This window comes from Ailuropoda melanoleuca, chromosome 1 (genome assembly GCF_002007445.2).
Source record: "Ailuropoda melanoleuca isolate Jingjing chromosome 1, ASM200744v2, whole genome shotgun sequence".
Lineage (NCBI taxonomy): Eukaryota > Metazoa > Chordata > Mammalia > Carnivora > Ursidae > Ailuropoda > Ailuropoda melanoleuca.
The window spans coordinates 193,142,855-193,159,499 of NC_048218.1; the positions used below are offsets into that span (position 1 = coordinate 193,142,855).

The 16,645-nt window shown below is 39.0% G+C and overlaps 1 protein-coding gene across 2 annotated transcripts in view; it reads right to left on the reverse strand.

The window, feature by feature from the left end:
- CHCHD3 (coiled-coil-helix-coiled-coil-helix domain containing 3) overlaps positions 1 to 16,645 on the reverse strand; it is a 137,457-nt gene that overhangs the window by 76,152 nt on the left and 44,660 nt on the right. For both annotated transcript variants that reach the window (XM_034672309.1, XM_034672312.1), the window contains exon 3: positions 7,287 to 7,368. In XM_034672309.1, the coding sequence (XP_034528200.1) occupies positions 7,287 to 7,368 (82 nt within the window). The remainder of the gene's footprint in view (positions 1 to 7,286; positions 7,369 to 16,645) is intronic.

Consider the following 16,645-nt stretch of genomic DNA (forward strand, 5'->3'; position numbering starts at 1 on the left):
TAAATACGGACTTCTGGACTCAAGGAAATGGACATCAGGCCACTGCCCACTCACCTTCTAAAACAGAAACAAAACTGCAGCCATCCAACAAATGCTGTTTGGACAAGTACACTCCTCACACACAAAGCGTCCAAATTTGAGAGAAAATTATCCTGACCACAGGTTTCTCAAACTAAGCCCTCACAGCATTAGGGCCTGTGAAGGTGACTTCCAGGTCTCTAGGAAGGGAAAAGGGGGGAGAAAGGCTGACAGAGCTCTACACTCCTAGTCCCAACCCTAACCAGATGGCACTTGAATCAGCTTTCTATTGGAGTCCCACGTCAGGCTTCCTTTGAATAAATGTTTTACACGATGACTTGAGACAGTATGACTCGATCACCTCAGCAATAGACGGTGTGGGGCTAAGGGGGAGTCCAATTCAAGTCCCGTTCTGCTGCTGACTGAGAAACTTCACATATGTCTACTTCAGTCATCTGTTCCTATAAAGCACTGATAAACTATGAATGCTATTGTCAGTGTTATGGAAGGAATGGTAAATGATTTATAGAGCACATTACAAGCTCCTCTCTTCCCCAGATCGTACTGATAATGCAGAAACTTCAACAAGAACTACAACCACAGAACACTCAGAAACCAGTTCCTAGAAACTTCCAAATGTAGAAACCAACTTTAGCACAAATTACTTCAAACACCAGGCTTCATGAGAGAAAACTCTGTAATTACTGTCAAAAGAAACGTGAACAAGAAGGGGTTGAACATCACTGCTGCTATTACAATCAATAACAAAGTTACAGATCTCTATGGCATGCTTGACTGAGTCTGCTTTTCCAGGTTTAATATTCCCACCATGCAGAAAGAGCTTCTTAAACAGAATTCAGGGTAGGATCCTACAACATAGCATCTATACGAAAGAAAACTGGCTTTGGAAAAAGAAGAGATGTATATAAAACACAGGATAATCCAACCTTCTGTAATGGTTGGTTATAGAAAGCAGTCATCTCTATTAAAAACAGAAAAGTGCCATTTGAAGAGAAAAAGATGAAAGTGGCAGACGGTGAAAGATTCCAATACCTAGTATATACACAGCATTTCTAATCATCTTCCTGGGAAAAAGCATCGGGTGGCTAAGACGCGATCTTCCTCTTGCACTGAGAAGAGGTTCATTCTTTATCTACTTTTAACCAAATGTAACAGAAAAAGGATAGGCATAAAAAAACAGCAATGCAGTATGCATTTTTTAAAAAAGGCTTCAATAAGAAAACAATTCTGTTACATAGGGATTCAATGTTAGCGCATATCAAGGACTACTTTGCAGACAATGCCAACAAGCCATCCGCTACCCTTACTGGAGCCAGACACCAGGAAACATGCTCACATCACAGCAGACTGGTACATGTTACATCTGGACATCAGATGAAGAGTGATAACTTGAATTTCTTCAATCACCTTATTTGCAAATATTTCTAAATCAGAAGTGAGATTCATTTGCCTGTGACAGTTGAGTGCCTTGAGAAAATACTGACTAACTGATCTCTTAAAGTCACTTTAAAACTACACTTTTATGATACACCATTGATAAATATCAGTTATTAACACTACTTGTTCCCTGAAAATTGTTGTTTTTTTTAATTTCTATATACCTAGAGAGTACACACAGGTTGAAGTTATACAATTTCATAAATGTGTGATTTGTGTTTACAACTGGAAAGTGATGTTTAACACCACACTAATTTAAAACAAAGGTTTATAAGTACCTATAGTCTCTAGTTAATGTCTTTTTAAAGCCATAATTTAACAAAACATAGCATATGTATGTATATTTTATAAAACAGACCGTCCTTGCTAAAAGATTGTCAGGATTTCTCAGCTCCAGTGATTCAGGTGAACAACTGTTTGTGAGAGCTCGCTATGTGAAAGGCACCACACCAAGTAAATGACTTCAGATTTCAGTATTTTCAATGTGACACTAATCATAATACCCTGTTTTTCTCCCGTAGATTCTTTCCTCCTTCCTTTCCCAGCTTTTTCTTCCGAAGGCAGAAAACAACTAATAATAAAACTGAAATGAGTTGTTATATATTAGTTTAAAGAGAAGACACCATCGCTGTGAATTTCATGTTTACTGTAAGAAACTAAATGCACAAATAAATTTTAAGTTCTTATTTGATGACATTAGCCCTTACCTGATGCTATAAATCGAAAAAAATGAATGGACTGTGTTATAACCTAATTTATCCAGATACTGATGAAATTTATGACTAACTTATTAAACCAAATTAATTATTTTAAGTCTCATAAATTTAAGGTAATTTTTCAAGTAATTAAAAATGGGGTAAAATTTCAAATGATGTTCATCTAAAAACAGCAAGCAAGTCATCTTGGTTGATGTACCGTTAGTTACAACAACACGTAGCTATTCCCTTTCTTCCCGGTTTCTCGAAGAAAGGTTATTAAAACTGAAACACTTTCACCTGCCTTTATAGGTAAAGAGGTGAAATTCAAATGCCAAAGTTCAGAGGTCAGAAGTAGTCACATTTTTCTTGCTGTCAGAGATTGACTCTTGGAGGTGGGCTGCAGAAGACCACATTTTAAAACTCTATACTCAAACTGCAGCATATTGCGTCCCTGCCATATTGGCCTACTACAGTTACAACACAGTATGGTCAGCTATAATCCAAAATAGGCAATAGAGAATAACAGCAAAAACAGACTGCTGACATGGGCATTTAATTTACTCTTGACTCCCAAAGCACCAAACAACTATTCCATCTATGAGATGTTGTGGTAAGCAAAACTAGGATTCCAAATTAGACCCATCAATTTTAGTGTGTGTACTAATATTATGTCAGTGATTTGGGGGGTATCGGCTTGTCAACTAAGCAAATCACTGAAGATTTTCATAAAACAGAATCAGATCTAAAATAACCTGAATTGAGATTCCAGGTGTAAATGTTTTCTTAGATATGAAAAAAAAAAAAAGAAGAAAAAATGAGAATACAGCATATATAGTCATAGTGCTTACAACAAGCTGCATGGTCATTGGTCTTAGCAGAGCCCTTCTTCTAATAAGGCAACTTTTAATGAGGCTACATCTGCATATTAGATTTAAGAGAACAGAGATCTAAAGCAAAGGACTCCAGGTACCTTTTCAATGGCCTAATGAAATAACTTCAGTTTAAACGATTTCTGAACGGGATCTAAATGTGTGTAGCCCTGCCAGGCAAGAGATGCTGCAAAAGGCCTTCCGTACCAGATGGGACACGAGACAGACACTCCGGAAGTCCCTTCAGCCTGGCAGATGTTACGGCCTACAGTGTGTGTGGACCGTATGGGCAGAGTACGGTTCCAGGACCACAGGCTTCCATGTCTTCAGCCGCCTGAACACATCTCACAACTGCTGCCTGCCGCACGGCAGGCCTGCACGGTGGCCACAGCCCATGTGTAACATCAAACTTAGCACAACTGCTGTCAGAGCCTGGAAAAATCCCAGGAACGACAGTGGAGCCATCTTTTATGGAATGCTGTGGCACCAAGGTTTTGACAGCACAGAATAAGAACATCAAGTCCAAGAGTGATTCAGGAGAATCAGAACCCCTTCACCCTGGGTTTCCCACTGGCAGCGCTGGAAACATACTGAGCCAGATGATTCTTTGCCTGGGGTGGGGAGGTGGTTATCCTATGTATTAGAGGACGTTTAGCAGCACCCCTGGCCTGCCAATAACACCGAGCAAGCTGTGACAGCTGAAAATGTCTCCAGACATAGTCTTATGTGCCCTGGGGACCAAAGTCTCCCCCCTGGGGACCAGAACACTGCCTTAACCTATTTATTTTGCTTACATTTTCCTTTTCCATGAATACACAAGTGATCGGTTTTTAAAAATTCAAATGAAATCTTAATGAGCTCTTCCGATACAATTTCTAAGAGATAAACCATTATTGCTATAATTTGTAGCAATTTTTTTCTTAGTGGTACACCAAATGCTTCTTAAAATCGATGACATCTTCAATTCAATGAAATTTAGCCACCCACCATCCTTTTCCCTTTGTTGTGAAACCTTCAACCTGATTTCCTCTTAGGGAATTACTTCTTCCCCACTGTGTACAGTTTTAGTAGTACCCAGTTCTTCACGAGCTAGTGGTTCTCTCGTCTTCCTTTTGATTCATTTGAGCTATCCTATATGCTGCTCAAAATGTTCTTGCTTCCTAAGTTAGCCAGAGTTAAGTTTCAGTCTTTCAAAACTGAAACAAAGGTCCTTCTTTAAGCTAGCCTGACAGAAGACATTTTAGATTATTTCCCTGACAGAGAGTTCACCAGCTTAGTAAAAATGTTACTGTTCCCTTACAGTTCGCCACATAGGCAGAGTGCACAGAGTACAGATGAAACAAGAATTGTTGAAACAGTATGATGGATCCTGGGGATTCATTGTTCTCTTCTCTGTTTTTCAGTGTGCTTTAAAATGTCCATAATAAAAAGATTAAACAATGATAATAAATATTCCGTAGGGGAAAAAATATGATTTCCAAAGTCCTTTTTGCACAGATTTGGTTCCTTACATGTATGCGTGCCTTTGTGCCAATCTTAAGTGCTTGAGAACTTGCCTACCATTATGTGGGCACCTGGAGAACAAGGTAAAACTAGTAAGCAGCTTGTATACGATTGACAGGACAATGGCACAAAGAACCATTCTCTAAAACTGCGTACAAAGCTTTATTCAATTAACGCAACAGATACAATAACGTATTAAATGCTTCATGACTCCAAAAACTTGCTTTTAAAAGACTACACACAGGGACAACTGGGTGGCTCAGTCGGTTAAGCATCTGCCTTTGGCTCAGATCATGATCCGAGGGTCCTGGGATCAAGCCCCGCACTGGACTCCCTGCTCAATGAGGAGCCTGCTTCTCCCTCTGCCCTTTCCCCCTGCTTGTGCTCTCTCTCATGCAAATAAAATCAATTTTATATACATATATATATAAACAAATGACTACATATAAAACTGTCTTAATGCTGGGCTCCTGGGTTGCTCAATCGATTCAGCATCCGCCTCTTGATTTCAGCTCGTGTCATGATCTCAGGGTCTTGAGATCAAGGCCCACGTCAGGCTCCACACTGCACGTGGAGTCTGCTTAAGAGTCTCTCGCTCCCTCTCCCTCTGCCCACCACCTCATTCCACGCCTGCTCTCTCTCTCTCAAAAAAGAATTTTTTTTCTTAATGCTTCTTCTAAAGCTGCTTCTCCAGTAGAAAGGGGGAAAAAAAAAAAAACAGCTATTGATTCTACTAAGAACTATCACATATATGAACACACACTTTTTGCCAAGATCTGACAGCTGGAAGTTTTCATGAAGAAGGCTTCAAACAAAAAGAAAAAAAATATTTTAAGAAAGAATAATAAAAAGGTTGTACTACCCTCTGCTCTCCTTAAAGGTGACAGAAAATAAATTCCTTATCAATAGTCATTTGTCCAGTTTACAGTGAGGCTGCCAACCCCAGTCCATATGAGATATGAAATTGGATCTCACTGGCACCTTTTATTCATCTCATGTGCCCTTTACCCTTCCATAGACCAAGGCAGAGCAAATGGGAGCTGAATAATGACGGGGGGGGGGGGACCCCACAAAAAAAAAAAAACCAAACACCACAGTAAAAGTTCTTGTAACCAAAAGCCTGTACCGTACGGGGAGAAAGGAAGACAAAAATCCTATGTGAAGTATAATAAGCAAAGTAAATACGAGAGTCTAACCAAAAAAGCCTTATTAAAATAAAATTCAATTAAAAATAATAAAATTTCAAAGACAAGAAATTCTACCATAATGTATTTTCTTTGCTTCTTAATGAAAATGGTCTGAAATTTCTTGAATATTTAAACTTCACTCTCTAATTATATACTCCATCAACCTAACCCAATTAAGTAATTATAAAGTGCTGCGTAAGAAACTATTGAAATATGCACAGACCCTTTTAGCAGTACTAATTACATCTTGATTTTTAAAAACCCTAAGCCATGAGCCTTCCCTATATCCTAAGAAAATGGTGTCTTAGTCTAAAACTTCTGTCCTGTGCCACACATTTCAAGCAAATTAGAGGTAGCTTAGCACTTTGTCAAAGAGAAAGAAATATTAGAGAACATTTTTCAAACCCCTCAGTTTAGAAATAAAGTTTTGAAGGTCCGAGAGGTTAAATTATATGTTGAAGGTCCTGTGGTGAGGACTAGAATCCAATCCAAAGATTCTCTACATTTAGCTGTCTCAAACAAAATAGTTAAGCAGCCCAAAAAAACCCAAATACATACTAGGCATCTACACGTGTAGGCATGTGCCTAGTATTCACAGCAGAAAGACATTCACATGATTATACAATAAAACTCTGTACTATATGCAAATTTCAGAAATAGCACAGATGGGAAGCACTTGACTCTATCTTGGATTAAAATGTATTCACATATTTTTATGAATAAGTATATACTTTAAATCTTTAAAAGTAGTATTTTTTACCAAAAAAATATTATCATGCTGTTTCGAACACTGTTTTTCTTCGCTTTATGGCCTTTCCACATCTTTCTGAATCAGCACATAAAGATCTACTTGAGTGTCTAGTATTCCATTGCAGGCTGTATCATAAATTCATTCATCCAGTTCCCACAACGGGTATTTGGATTACTTCCAGTTTTCCACTATTACAAAAACACTTCAGTGAACATTCTTTCAGCTGTTAGTAGTATTAGTAATGACAATAATTGCATAGATGTACAAAAGACTGAAATGTTCAAGAATGGAACAGAATTATGGAGGATTGTGATTTTCCAACGTTACATATTTCTGCAATGTCTTCAGCTTTTTTAAGTGAGTACATTATTGATTAGTGCTAATTAGTGTTAATATGGACATTATGTCAAATATGACATTCATCGTTAGCTACAATACTGTAAGCCATTGTAGACTATACAATTTTCAATCATAAGCACATTTATTGGAAGAAACTCACCTAAGAAATGCCTATGGAATCTTCAAGAACTACTTCTCACATTGTAAGAAACTTCTCAGTAATCATGCGGCTAAGAACTACGCAAGAGATAGAGTGGTCACAATCAAGTGTGGGAAGAGGGTAACGTAGGGCTTTCACGAGCACAATCCAAAACTGAAAATGGCCAAATTCTTACGCTCGACACATTCTGAAGTGCAGCCAAACGCAAATAATGAGTCTTCTTACAGTCGTTCCTCTCCAAAAAATGTTTCATAATTATGACAAGAGGCCACCAAAATCTTGCTCAGATACCACACAACTCACCGTTTCTGATTTTCAGATTCTTTCCTCGCTTGCTCCAGTGCCAGCTCCTCAGCCACTCTTCTCTTCAATTCTTCATCAGAAACTAGGATCGATAAAAGAGTGGAAGGAGATAAAATCAGTGATTTCTTAAAAAAACAAAAGCAAGAAAACATTCCAGAAAACAAAGCTGAGACCAGATCTTAATGGGCAAAGTTCTGCCAGCTGGTCAATGTCTCCTTGGAACTACCTAAGCACTCTAGAAAGACCAATTAGTGCACTTCAGGAGTAATTTAATCAAAAGTTCCCTGGTGACCTAGAAATTTCCACACCTGCCAAAATGTATAATAAACTCAAGGAGCTGCTTACTGCCCAGTGGGGACTGAGCCATTAAGCACAAATTCTTTAAAATGATGTCCTATCATTAAAGTCTGACAATCACATATAAGGGGAGGTGAGGCTGTAAGAGAGGGACTTCAGAGAGGAAAATGACACCAAACATTCTCATTTTGATAATTAAACACATTAATTTTTTTTTCTTTTAGTAGGCTCCACGCCCAACGTGGAGCCCATTATGGGGCTTGAACTCACAACCCTGAGATCGACCTGAGCGGAGATCAAGAGTCAGACACTTAACCAACTGAGCCACCCAGGTGCCCCATATAAGAAAACACTTTAAAAAACCATTTACAACAGTAGATCATTTGTATTTACATTCATTTTTCCATTATTTATTAAAAAGGGCATTTGTGATTTATGAACACTTTAAAGCCATATTCTTTGGAAAATATGTCATTCAACATCAAGTGCCAACAATTGGAGAGAGACATGGAAAAGTGCTGAGAAGACAGCTGGAGCTTTCTAAATACCTGGTGACTTGATTTGAAACACCTCGTCTTTCCAATTGGAAAATGTTGTATGATATGTTTTGTAAAGATTCTTACAGCTATGATAGCAAATAGATAAATTTTATATATTCATTAAGACCCTTCCATAAGAAATAACCAAAGACTATTTTTGCTTTACTAGGAACCCACTACCTAAAATTATGACCAAGAAAGCACCAGAAAAACCTGGGAGGATCTAGGAATACACACAGGACTTAAGAAGAACTTCAAATGGTGGAGTCTATTAGGTGGAAAACTAGGCAGACACTTTATTTGATGATCTCCCTGTTATAAGTGCCTTGCCTCAAGGCATATGCAAAAACTGAATTACAATGGGATATGAAAAGCCTTTTTAAAATTTAGCTGACACTGGGTAATAACAATGAATATATGGGAAAGGCATAAGGACATGCAGTCTTAGGTGTGGATTATCAGAAAACAAAAACAGCACCAAAGGACACCATCAAGGTGAAAAGACAACCACAGAATGGGAGAAAATACTGGCAAATCATATAGCTGATAGGAGACTTGTATCCAGAATACACAAACAAAAAGACCACAAAATAAAAAATGGGCAAAGGACAGAAACAGGCATTTCTCTAAAAAAGATAATGCCAATAAGCACATGAAACATGGCTCAACACCATTCGTCATCAGGGAAATACAAATCAAAACCATGTTTGATACACCAATTCAAACCCAGTAAAATAAAAAAGACAAGCATTAACAAGTGTTGGTAAGAATGTGAAGAAACTGGAACCTTGATACATTGCTGGTGGGAATGTAAAATGATGTGGCCACCACAGAAAACACTTGGGCAGTTCCTCAAAATGCTAAACACCATTGCCATGTCACCTAGCAAGGCCACACTTAGGTACTGTATATATTCAAGAGAACCGAAAATATTTACATCAGCATTATTCGAAATATCCCAAAAGTGAAAACAACCTAAATGCCCATCCACTGATGAATAGATAAACAAAACGTATAGCCATCTCAATAAAACTGTAAAAAGAAAAAAGAAAATAATTTTAAAAACAGAATAACGGACAAGGAACTGAAGAAAGGAATAAATACTAGTTGAGGTCTAATCCAAGCTTGGCCATCAACAATCTGGAGGACCTGGAAGGGAAGTAACTAGCCTCTCTGTATAGTTTTCCTCAAAAGGCTGTTCTCAACTGGATATTCTCCAGGGTCCCTTTGATCCATATACTATGCTGCTGTCTGGCTTCTCTCCTACTTCGTAGCCTATAACCTGAGAAAGATACAAGTCTCAGCCTTGAAAAAGGTCACATAAAATCAAGAAAAAAACTAGAACAGAGAATTCTGTCTGCATTCAGGCAAATCTGAGAGATTTTTTCAGTATTAAAGGTTTAAAATAGGAGCGCCTGGGTGGCACAGCGGTTAGGCGTCTGCCTTCAGCTCAGGGCGTGATCCCGGCGTTATGGGATCGAGCCCCACATCAGGCTCCTCTGCTAGGAGCCTTCTTCTTCCTCTCCCACTCCCCCTGCTTGTGTTCCCTCTCTCGCTGGCTGTCTCTATCTCTCTCAAATAATAAAAAAAAAAAAATTATAAAAAAAATAATAAAATAAATAAATAAAGGTTTAAAATAATACAAACACCAGAAGAGACATTACAGACAGTAACAGCCCAGCAAAGAGTCCGAACAGTCTTTGTTTTCCCATCAGCTAGACTTTGGATCAATTAGGTAACCTACCTGAGTTTTGATTTTCTCATCCAAAACCAGGACCCGCTGGGTTACATGGGGGTCAGCTGGCCATGAAGTTCCAGACTATGCACTCCACAAGGTGATAATTTTCGCATTTACAGCTACTTCTCATAAACAAGCAAAACAACATCACACTACATTTTTTCAAGTTGTTCACAGCTGGTAGCTCTAATTAGTAGCAAAAATTGAAGCAAATATTTAAGCCAACTAATACTACACAAACTATACTCTTAAGTTTCCATACAAGTCAGAAGCTACAGAGAGTGAGGCTGATACACACAATCCACCACTTCCCCTGGGTTTGTTCAAATTACCACAGCAACATTTTTCTCAGGCAAAATTCAAAGTTTCAATCACAATTCAAGCGAAATTCATCCCAACAATTAGAACTAGGCTTCGGGGAGACCTCAGCATACCAGGTCTCAGTATGCTGCAAGGAGATCAGTTTTCTAAGTGAGGCAGTCAAACAGTGTCCTGGTGCGTTTTATGCCGGGACTTCCTACTACGGGAAAAGCCAAAGTCAGCAGAGAGCTTTTTATGATGATGTGATAAACCTAAAATGGAACCGTAAGGACTCCATTACCCAATGGCAACTGGCTGGGAGGTTGGGAAGGAAGCCATGCAGGAGAAACTGCAGAGAAGGAAAGTGTAGCTTCAAGGCTTGTCCTCTTTCTCTATACTATCCTGCCTCTCCTGTCAGCCCCACCACCAGCCGTGGGTGAGGTGAGAAATGGATGGAGGTCACTGGTGGTGTCACCTAGGTAGGCCACAAGGGAGAGAGGTGGAAGGGAGAAAGCACCAGCGATGCAAAGGGCCTGAAACTACGAGGCCGCTGAAGAAGACATGCCCAAGGGACCAACTGGTTGACATCACTTTTGGTCAGTAAAGAGACCACAAAGCACAGCTGTCTTTCTAAAGCCCCAGCTATTTCTGGAAAAGAAAAAAGAAAAAAAAATACAATTTTGGGTCTCACGTCCAAGGTCACAGCTGAAAAAGTAATTACCTTAGCAACAAGTGAGAATTTAAAATAACAGAAGATAAAACATGACCTAGCATAAAGAGCTTAAAATCTAAAATAGCAAATCAAGCCAAGGCAGGGAAATAAACCGGTATAGTAACGGGTTTTGAGCAAATCTAAGTTTCGTGTTATTTGTTTTTAAATCAATAGAAGACAGAAAGCAACAATATATTATTTCTTCTGATGGGTCTGGTCCAAAGCACAGAAGGGAAAAAGATATACCATGTGGAGACCACTATTTAAAATGGCCTTTCTGAAAACACTCTTTTCAGCTCTCAGGATCTGAACATTTTCTCAAATAAAACTGTTATTAAATTAAAAGGTCAGTGTTTCAGGATGGACTACTTTAAGAGAAGCTCAGGAAAGGCCAACCTTGCCTATTAGCACAGTGAGTTTCCAAGCAGATCTTCAGGGACTGGCAAAGTTTGTGAAATGAGAAAAAATAAAAAAGAGAAATGTTCAAGCCATATAAATCAGATTTGCCACGGAAATCTGCAAACCTATTTCAAGCTCAGTAAGTAGGCTTCCACAGCTTTTACATACATACACCACTTTCCTTTTAAAATGTGTTAAGACAAAAGGGTATTTTCATTACATACTTGAATCCTGTACTTTCAAAAATCTTCTCAAAAAACATTTATTGTCTTTCTCAATGGCAAATATATCTTAACATACACAAACACTGGCATTTTCTCAATTAGTTGTAGATGACACAACACTGACCACAGAACATGTGAAAAAACACCAAGTATTTCAATCGCTTCATTATAGAAAGTCTGGCCCTAAATCCTTTCTTTAAAACTATCATTTTTTTTCAGATTTTATTTATTTATTTGAGAGAGAGAGAGAGCACAAAGGGAGAGGCAGAGGGAGCAGCAGACTCCCCGCTGAGCAGAGAGCCCGATGTGGGACTTGATCCCAGGACCCTAAGATCATGACCTGAGCCAAAGGCAGATGCTTAACTGACTGAGCCACCCAGGCGCCCCTTTAAAAATATTATTGAAAATAATACTTGTACAGTTGAAAGCAGCTCATGATTCCTAACAAATTTGTATTTGTCTTCAGTAAACAACCATCTAAACAAATGTTCTGTTTAGCCCACTAATTCTTTACTGACTGCCTAGCAATCTTCCACTCCTCTTGGCCACATTCTAAATTTCTAAGAATCTGAATTTCTCATTTGGGTTCAGGAATAAATAAGAAATTCCTACTTATTACAGATCCTAGTATTCTTAGGAATAGAATACTATGGTCTTAATTCTCAGAGAAAGTGTAGCATAAATTCATTATGCCTCACCTGCCTTCTATGTTATATGACTTGTATCCAAATTCCATTTTCAGAAACTTGTTAAATTAGAGGGAGACAAGGAAGGAAGAGATGAGAAGTGAGATTCACTATATTCAAGATAGTTCCTTGAATGGAGAATAGAAAGGACTCCAAATGATGGAAGACCTTTATGAATGTCCCATTATCTATGAAAAAAACAAAAAATTGAAACTGCAACTATGATTCAAGATTTATATAGATTCCCTGAACCTCAGGGGACATATTAATGTCCTTTGTAACACGGACATGACTATGACTTTCCCTTTATTTTCCTTGCAACACCCTTACACTATAATTTCCTCCCCAGTTACAGTATTTCTTAAACAATCTCCGAAGTTACTTAATAAAAATGATGGCTTGGCTCTTAGCAAAATGTCAGGTCCTCTGGGATTTTTTCTTTACTCCATTTCTCTTTCCGGTTTTACCATTTGCTGATACATGTCATGTCCAATTTTATAAAGCCTATTATTTTCACATGCTAGTTTAAAAACACCGAAAAGAAATGATGAAGATCTACTCTAAGAGGGACACACATGTACGTAACTGCATAACACAAGCAGATTTTAGAAAAAGACCGAGGCTCTGCCAGGATTGAGACAGTTGAGCCACAGCTTATACCATAAGACATACCCAAATTAAATTTTCAGCTCCGTAGAAATATCCATTAATCTTATAATTTCAATAAATTCATTAAAACAAAAAGAGCACTGATTATATTTTAAATAGAATAATGGAAGCATCCATGCAATCAATGAAATACGGCACCCAGTATATTGGAACTCAATGACTCACAGCACGGGTTGCAGGATAAATCCTGTCCCACTCCTTATCTTATAAAAGGTATGGGGTTTGACTGGGAGAAGAGTCAAAAGATGATGAGGATAAATCTCTGAGGTTAGAAAGAAACATGTAACGGTTTGCCATTATCCATTTGTGGCACCATTTACTTGGCAGACAAATAAAACTGATTTAAACACACACACACACACACACACACACACAGGAGTATATTAAATATGATGTCGAGCTGACAGTTACATTCACTATCACCCAAGGATAATGTATCTTAAGACGGCCTTCAAAAAAATGCCATCTGTCGAGATACCTGGCAGAGTAATTGAGGCTACCTATATGTTACAGTTAATGACAGTGTTAGAATGAAAATCCTTAAATGCACGTTCATAATTGTAAATATTGAATCAGAAGGCACAGTGGTACAGAATGTGGCAACCTAAACATTAGCAGCATCAAGTTAATGGTTTATTTTGTTGTAGTACTGCTCCATCAGGATTTATATACCTTTGTAAATGTCTAATTTGAACGGCATAATATGCAAATAATGTCCATTTTATTGTTTGCTTCACAACCAGCACTCGCAGAAACCAGCTCCACGTTCCATTCGATGGGAAAACACCCATCAATACCAGGCCGCAGAAGCCATAGAGCGACAGACAAGCTCATCAGTCACATGCTACAGTTTCCACATTTTTAAGTAGATAATTCATAAAAGCAGTATGGAGAATCAGATACATCTAGTATTTCATGTCTCAATATCCTGAATAATAGTTGCAAGACCACACAAAGCCTCAAGGAAAATAAGATCTATAATTTAAATTAAAAAATAATAATTACCTCTGGATATTGCTTTTTGATGCATAGCTTAATTTTTTTTGTTTCATAAATGGATGTGTTTTGTTCACTGGGGATAAAACTATAAATAAAATAGCATTAAATCTCCAACCCCGAATAAAGACTCAAAACCACCCAAACCTGTTTCCATTTCGTTTCGGTAGTCCTGAATGTGGCCATACTCAGACATTTCTTCGGAAAGACACGTGAAATGCAAAGAGGACCGAGCTGGAAATGAAGGGGGTTCCCTTTTAGTCCAGGCTTTGCCACAACTGGTTTTTGTGATTTTGTTCAAAAATATACCATTGCTCTAGGCCATGGGGAGTTCATCTGTAAACTTGAAGGTCCAAACTAGAAAATCTCTAAAAGCTAAAAGCCCTTCCCCTGAAAACACAGGTTATATAGGAACCTCACGGAACTAAATTCATACTTGAGCTTCCACATTCCCTAAAAGCCCACTAAAATGAAGGTAAAGGAATAAAACAGTACATCACTGGATACACAGTCAGTTGCTTGAAGTGACACCGCTCATTTGGAGAAACTGTCTATCAGATAACCCACCCAGCAAACTACCAAAACAGCTTCTGGGCTTCACAGACAATGCAAAAATAAAAGGGGAGAGGCAACGAGGGAAGGAGCAATATCGTGCAGACTATGAGATGTTCTCAGTAAGGCCATACTAACTGTTTTGATCTGTAGAATCAAACATCAGTCGTTACATAAAATAAGTCATCAACTTTTGAGGTAGTTTGGGAAGATTCAGAAGAAAGATACGCATTTTAAAATCACATACAATGAAAGTAAAAAGTGTCACGGCTACTCAAAAAAGAAATTCAAGACAAGCTTTCCTCCCTCCACCCACCCCACACACACACCACTACCACCATCACCAAGTTTCGGCTCCTGGACCCTCCTTTCAGAAAATATGGAGCCAGAACGCCTGGGTGGCCCAGTAAGTTGAGCCTCCAATATTGATTTCAGCTCAGGTCATGATCTCAAGGTTGTGGGATCGAGCCCCATGTAGGGCTCCAGCCCCATGTAGGGCTCCACACTCACAGCAGGGAGTCTGCTTCTCTCCCTCTGTTTATGCCCCTCCCCCCCAACACCCATGCCCTCTCTCTTCTCTCTCCCTAATAAATAAATAGATCTTTAAAAAAAAAAAATCAGGAGCCACCACTACTGACAGTTATGGTATTTACAAAGGAGAGAACGATGGGCATTCATCATAAACTTACTGTACTAGCCATAGGTTTCAATGTTTAAGCTCTTCTACGGCCAACTAAACAAAATTATTTTTGTTTATTTTTTTCAAATCAAGTGACCCCTAGGAATAACACAAACTAGGGAAATCCATCAATTCACTAGGTAAATTCTCACTGACTTCATCCTATGCTAGGCCTTATGATGAAGGCATATGGTCCCCACCATTAGAGATCATAGTCTGAGTTAGTAAAATTGTGCTCCTGAGGTTTAATATTAAGAAAAAAATACTAAGAAATCCTACCAACACTGGCTGCAGTCATGGAGTGCTTCATGAAGGAGGTGGGACATGAACAAGGACCTACATTACAAATGGAAAGGAACCCCAACAAAGCTTGTTTGTAGGAGAAAAAACAGAAGGATAAATTATACTCAATTGTGATGAGGCTTGGAAACCAAGCATAAGTTTGGATACGAAATGTTAAGAAATAAGGCAACAAGAACAGTTGTTAAAATACGGAAATAATGCAGGGCACCTGGGTGGCTCAGTCGGTTAAGCGTCTGCCTTTGGCTCAGGGCATAACCCCAGGACCCTGGGATGGAGCCCTGAATCGTGCTCCCAGCACAGCAAGGAGTCTGCTTCTCCATCTCCCCTCCTGCTCCACTCATGCTCTGTCTCTCACCTTCCCTCTCCCTCAAATAAATATTTTTTTTAAAAATACGGAAATAATGCAATCAAACAGTGTTACTGGAAATTTATTCTGGCACAGGTTTGCAAATAAACAGGATGGGGTAAGCATAAGGCAACGAATGAGTGGTTCTCAAAGGGTAGCCTCATCCCCCATGCCCCCAACTCTCTCCCCTCCCACGGAGCTGCAGCACCAGGAACTTGTTAGAGATGCAAATATTTCAGCCCCACCCCAGGCCTATAAATCAAACACCCTGGTGGGGAGGGAAGCACTCCGTGTGTTAACAAGCCCTCCAGGTGATCCTGATGGGCGCTCAAATTTGAGACAGTGGCATGGGGTGATGAACACCTGAGCTTAGAAACGAGAGCTTTCGTGGAAAAACTGATCCTCTGTGACTGAGAAAAGAAGGAGAAAGAAGTCAAAGGTGCACCCAGATGCCAGAAAATTAATACCCATGATGGTCACTTAAGAAGGAGAGGCTGTTTGGGCAAGAAGGATAATGAGTTCTATTTCAGACATAGTCAACTCAAAGTAATGGCAAGAAACACCACACAGAATTGTAGGCAATTAGATATTTGAACCTGAAATTCAGATTTGATTGCGACTTGGCTGGAAATGCTGATTTGGGAATGACTATTACAGATCTGAGAAAAAATTGTGTAAAGAGAAAAAAGTAGGAGGCTAAGGAATAGGCCTTAAAAATACATCAGAAGAAGGAGGGAAGTGAAAGAAGAACAAACACCATTAGGGGCAAAGAAGAAATGGAATGGAAAGGAAGAATGAACCAAGACACCATGTGCACAAATGATAAAGAGATTCTACCCCTTGTGCCAATTCCAATCAACTGGCAGTAGCTCCTTGGGGTGCTGTGTGTGGGAGGACTCCACGGCCAATTCCAGGTCCA